Source organism: Gorilla gorilla, chromosome 8, assembly GCF_029281585.2.
Source record: "Gorilla gorilla gorilla isolate KB3781 chromosome 8, NHGRI_mGorGor1-v2.1_pri, whole genome shotgun sequence".
In the NCBI taxonomy this organism is placed as follows: domain Eukaryota; kingdom Metazoa; phylum Chordata; class Mammalia; order Primates; family Hominidae; genus Gorilla; species Gorilla gorilla.
In genome coordinates, this window is record NC_073232.2 from 47209771 (window position 1) to 47215013 (window position 5243).

Below are 5243 nucleotides of genomic sequence, written 5' to 3' on the forward strand. Positions count from 1 at the left end.
CAGGTGATCTACCCACCTCAGACTCTGAAAGTGCTGGGATTACAGGCGTGAGCCACTGTGCCCAGCAGACTCCCTTTTTTTTGAGACTTGCCGTGTTGCCCAGGCTGAGGTGCAATGGCGCAAATTCAACTCACTGCAACCTCCGCTTCCCAGGTTCAAGCAATTCTGTTGCCCCAGCCTCTCTAGTAGCTGGGATTACAGGCAGGCGGCACCACACCCAGCTAATTTTTTATATCTTTAGTAGACGGGGTTTCACCATGTTGGCCAGGCTGGTCTTGAACTCTTGACCTTGTGATCCGCCCACCTTGACCTCCCAAAGTGCTGGGATTACAGGTGTGAGCCACCGTGCCCAGCTGTTCCCGAAGTTTTTTAAATGAATAAGGCATCTGTAATATATGATGCTTATTTCTGATAAATATAAATAAATAAGAGTTAATAATGAGCCGAGCAAGGTGGCTCACACCTGTAATTCCATCACTTTGGATGGCTGAGACAGGAGGATTGATTGAGCCCAGGAGTTTTAGACTAACCTGGGTGACATGGAAAGACAATGTCTCTAATTTTTATTTATTTATTTATTTATTTGTTTAGGCAGAGTTTCGCTCTTGTTGCCCAAGCTGGAGTGCAATGATGCAATCTCAGCTCACTGCAACCTCCACCTCCCGGGTTCAAGCGATTCTCCTGCCTCAGCCTCCCGAGTAGCTGGGATTGCAGGCGCGTGCCATCATGCCTGGCTAATTTTTTGTATTTTTAGTAGAAACGGAGTTTTGCCACATTAGCCAGGCTGGTCTCGAACTCCGGACTTCAGGTGATCCGCCTGCCTCGGCCTTCCAAAGTGTTGGGATTACAGGCATGAGCCACCACACCCAGCCGGCTTATTTTTATTTTTTAAGACAGAGTCTCACTCTGTTGCCCAGGCTGGAGTGCAGTGGTGCAATCTCAGCTCACCGCAACCTCCGTTTCCCGGGTTCAAGCGATTCTCATGCCTCAGCCTCCTGAGTAGCTGGGACTACAGGCATGCACCACTGCTCCCAGCTAATTTTTTAATTTTTTTTTTTCGAGACAGGGTTTTACCGTGTTGGTCAGGCTGGTCTTGAACTCCTGACTTCCTGATCCGCCCACCTCAGCCTCCCAAAGTGCTAAGATTACAGGCGTAAGGCACTGGACCCGCCTCTAAGTTTTATATTAAAGAAAACAAATTGGCTGGGTGTGGTGGCTCACGCCTATAATCGCAGCAATTTGGGAGGCCAAGCCGGGTGGATAACTTGAGGTCAGGAGTTCGAGACCAGCCTGGCCAACATGGGGAAACCCCATGTGTACTAAAAATTAAAAAATTAGCTGGGTATGCTGTCGCACACCGGTAATCCCAGCTACTCATGAGGCTGTGGCAGGAGAATTGCCTGAACCCGGGACACGGAGATTGCAGTGGGTTGAGATTGTGCCACTGCACTCCAGCCTGGGCAGCAGAGCAAGACTCTGTTTCGGAAAAAAAGAAAAAAAAAATTAATGATCTGTGGTCTAAAAGAGACTACATAATAGAAGACAAAGATAGCTAAGGTCCGGCGGGGTACAGTGGCTCACGCCTGTAATCCCAGCACTTTGAGAGGCTGAGGCGGGTGGATCACCTGAGGTCAGGAGTTCGAGACCAGCCCAGTCAACATGGCGAAACCCAGTCTCTACTAAAAATACAAAAATTAGCCAGGCATGTTGGTGGGTGCCTGTAATCCCAGCTACTCAGGAGGCTGCCGCAGGAGAATCGCTTGATTCTGGGCGGCGGAGGTTGCAATGAGCTGAGATCGTGTCACTGCACTCCAGCCTGGGCACCAGAGCAAGACTCCATCTTGGGCAACAAGAGTGAAACTTGTTGCCCAAGCCTGGGCAACAAGAGCAAAACTCTGTCGCAAAAAAAAAAAAATAATAATAATAAATGAAAACAAGAGACCTGGCAGCTGTGTCCCGCGGCTTGCGCTCCATTGTGCTCCCCGCGAGCCTTCAGGAGATGCAGGCCTGGGGTAGTCTCCTTTCTGGACTGAGAAGAGAAGAATGGAGAAGCCCCTCTTCCCATTAGTGCCTTTGCATTGGTTTGGCTTTGGCTACACAGCACTGGTTGTTTCTGGTGGGATCGTTGGCTATGTAAAAACAGGCAGGGCGCCGTCCCTGGCTGCTGGGCTGCTCTTCGGCAGTCTAGCCGGCGTGGGTGCTTACCAGCTGTATCAGGATCCAAGGAACGTTTGGGGTTTCCTAGCCGCTACATCTGTTACTTTTGTTGGTATTATGGGAATGAGATCCTACTACTATGGAAAATTCATGCCTGTAGGTTTAATTGCAGGTGCCAGTTTGCTGATGGCTGCCAAAGTTGGAGTTCGTATGTTGATGACATCTGATTAGCAGAAGTCATGTTCCAGCTTGGACTCATGAAGGATTAAAAATCTGCATCTTCCACTATTTTCAATGTATTAAGAGAAATAAGTGCAGCATTTTTGCATCTGACATTTTACCTAAAAAAAAAAAAGACACCAAATTTGTCGGAGGGGTGGAAAATCAGTTGTTACCATTATAACCCTACAGAGGTGGCGAGCATGTAACACGGGCTTATTGAGACCTGCATAGAGATCGATTCTTGTATATTGATTTTATCTCTTCTTTCTGTATCTATAGGTAAATCTCAAGGGTAAAATGTTAGGTGTTGACATTGAGAACCCTGAAACCCCATTCCCTGCTCAGAGGAACAGTGTGAAAAAAATCTCTTGAGAGATTTAGAATATCTTTTCTTTTGCTCATCTTAGACCACGGACTGACTTTGAAATTACGTTAAGTGAAATATCAATGAAAATAAAGTTTACTATAAATAATAAAAAAATAAAAAATAAAAACAAAACAAAACAAAAACAAACAAAAACAAAAAAGATAGCTAAGGTTCAAGACAATGCTTATTAAAATGTACACCATTTCCCCCATTTCATAATATATTGGGGTACATGTCAAATGAGGGAAAGCTTTCAAAGAAGGCTTTTTAGGTAGTTATTGTTGTATATGGTCTGTATGGTAATTTTGTGTTGTCTGTATTCAAAAACCATTTGTCATTTTGGGGATGAGAATAACTTTATTTGAAACGCTAATTCGCTGACTAACCCTGAGTCTGGGAATGCCTCCAAAATGTTTAGGTGATGTATTACTCTTTATATAGGATACCTATTCATTGTAAGTTTCACCTTTCCTTCAAAGCAACCCTTGGTACATCATAGGTTTAACACCCATAGCCACCTACACATTCCTTCCAGAGCACATTTACCTTTCCCCAAGGTCTAAGCCTTGGACCTGGGCATTTGAGGTGAAGAGCTCTACCTGTCTGTGGCTGCCCAAGACCATGCTTCTGTCTGTAAATTCCCCCAATAAGTCATCCCATACTGACAAACTGGATTTATCTGCTCCCTTCTTTAATTTCTCAGCTCTTTCTGCATTTGAGGGTGGCTTTGCATATACAGCCCTTACATGAAACAAGTGGTGATCCAGCCAGGAGCCAGGAAACCAAAGCATGAGCATGAAGAAAGAAGCATCCTTGGGGAAATCCTGGGGTGGTCCTCCTCATCTAAATGAAGTGGTGCTGCCCATTTGCTAGATACCTGTGGACCATCACGTGAGTACAGAAACACCCCCAAAACCCCAGAGAGTCTAGAGTGCTTGTTTGTAAAAAGCCATATGACTCACTGTGGTGAGAAACGTCAGTAAGCTGCTATGACAGTGAGTTGGCCGCTATTATGGTCTATGCCAGCGACCACAGAAGTACAGGTAGCAGCTACAGCAAATGTCTGAAAGTTAGAAGAACTGCAATTAGAAAGGGATATAAGAAATTCCACGCCAGGTCCGGTGGCTCCTGACTATAATCCCAGCACTTTGGGAGGCCGAGGCAGGTGGGTCACCTGAAGTCAGGAGTTTGAGACCAGCCTGGCCAACTTGGTGAAACCCTGTCTCTACTAAAAATACAAAAAATTAGCCAGGCATGGTGCTGTGAGGCTGTAATCCCAGCTACTCGGGAGGCTGAGGCAATAGAATCGCTTGAACCCAGGAGGCAGAGGTTGCATTGAGCCGAGATTGCGCCATTGCACTCCAGCCTGGGCAACAAGAGTGAAACTCTGTCTCAAGAAAGAAAAACACAAAAACTTCCACATCTGTGTTAGTGTCTGGTTTGGCAGATAAGCTTGAAACTCAGGAGGCACAGTTGGAAATCTTAGCTTGACACTTTGTACAGTTAGGAGGGAGAAAACTGTGCTAATGCAGGCTGCCCTTGCCAAACCAGACTGGGATGCAAATATTTGGAATTATTGGGAACCAACTAGTGAGCCAGATAAAGACACACAGGTTATCTGGGAGGTGGAGGATAATTATCATCCCCTTTTGAGGGTATGCAGCAGGAAGCAAAAGCCCTATACGTACATCCTGGCCATAAGCAACAGCCTTTGCAGGAATCTTCGACAATCCAAGTTTATTCCTCAGAAGAATTATTAGACCTAGCAAAAATTTCCGAACAGCTGCTGAGAGAAAGCTCAGCCACATGGATGGTGCAGCTATGGGACACTGGTGAGGATGACATTTCTCCAGCAGAGAGTGAAGCTGAAAAAAAATGAGTAATATAACCGACTCATCTCACTCTGAGACAGTGTTTGTATTATGCTAGAACTGTCTTGGGGAACTGTAGCCTTGTGGACTGGGATTATAATGATCATGAGAAAGGCTTGGCCAAATAAAAGAGACTTCTCTGGACACAGCTCACCATGGCAGTCTTTGGAAGAAGCACAGAGCACTTTTAGAGAGTGGGGCATGCATTAGGTCCAACAATTTTTTTTTTTTTTTTTTTGAGACAGAGTCTCACTCTGTCACCCAGGCTGGAGTGCAGTGGCGCGATCTCATCTCACTGCAGCCTCTGCCTCCCTGGTTCAAGCAATTCTCCTGCCTCAGCCTCCCAAGTAGCTGGGATTACAGGTGCCCACCACCATGCCCCGCTAATTTTTGTACTTTTAGTGGAGATGGAGTTTCACCATGTTGGCCAGGCTGGTCCCAAACTCCTGACCTCAAGTGATCCGCCTGCCTCTGCTTCCCAAAGTGCTGGGATTACAGGCATGAACCACCTTGCCCAGTCAGCCACTGGGTCCGGCCCTGACAATTTGAAGGACCAGAAAAGACAGTGCTTACCACAGGTATGAAAAGCAAATTGTTACAGAATGTTTCCCAAGAGTGGCATGGCC

The 5243-nt window shown here is 46.2% G+C and overlaps 1 protein-coding gene across 1 annotated transcript; it reads left to right on the forward strand.

The window, feature by feature from the left end:
- The first annotated feature begins 1981 nt into the window (after positions 1–1981).
- Positions 1982–2687, forward strand: LOC101153761 (transmembrane protein 14DP). Its single transcript, XM_004049502.5, has one exon. The coding sequence runs from the start codon at positions 2044–2046 to the stop codon at positions 2386–2388; it is 345 nt and encodes a 114-aa protein (XP_004049550.1). The 5' UTR covers positions 1982–2043; the 3' UTR covers positions 2389–2687.
- The last annotated feature ends 2556 nt before the right edge of the window (positions 2688–5243 follow it).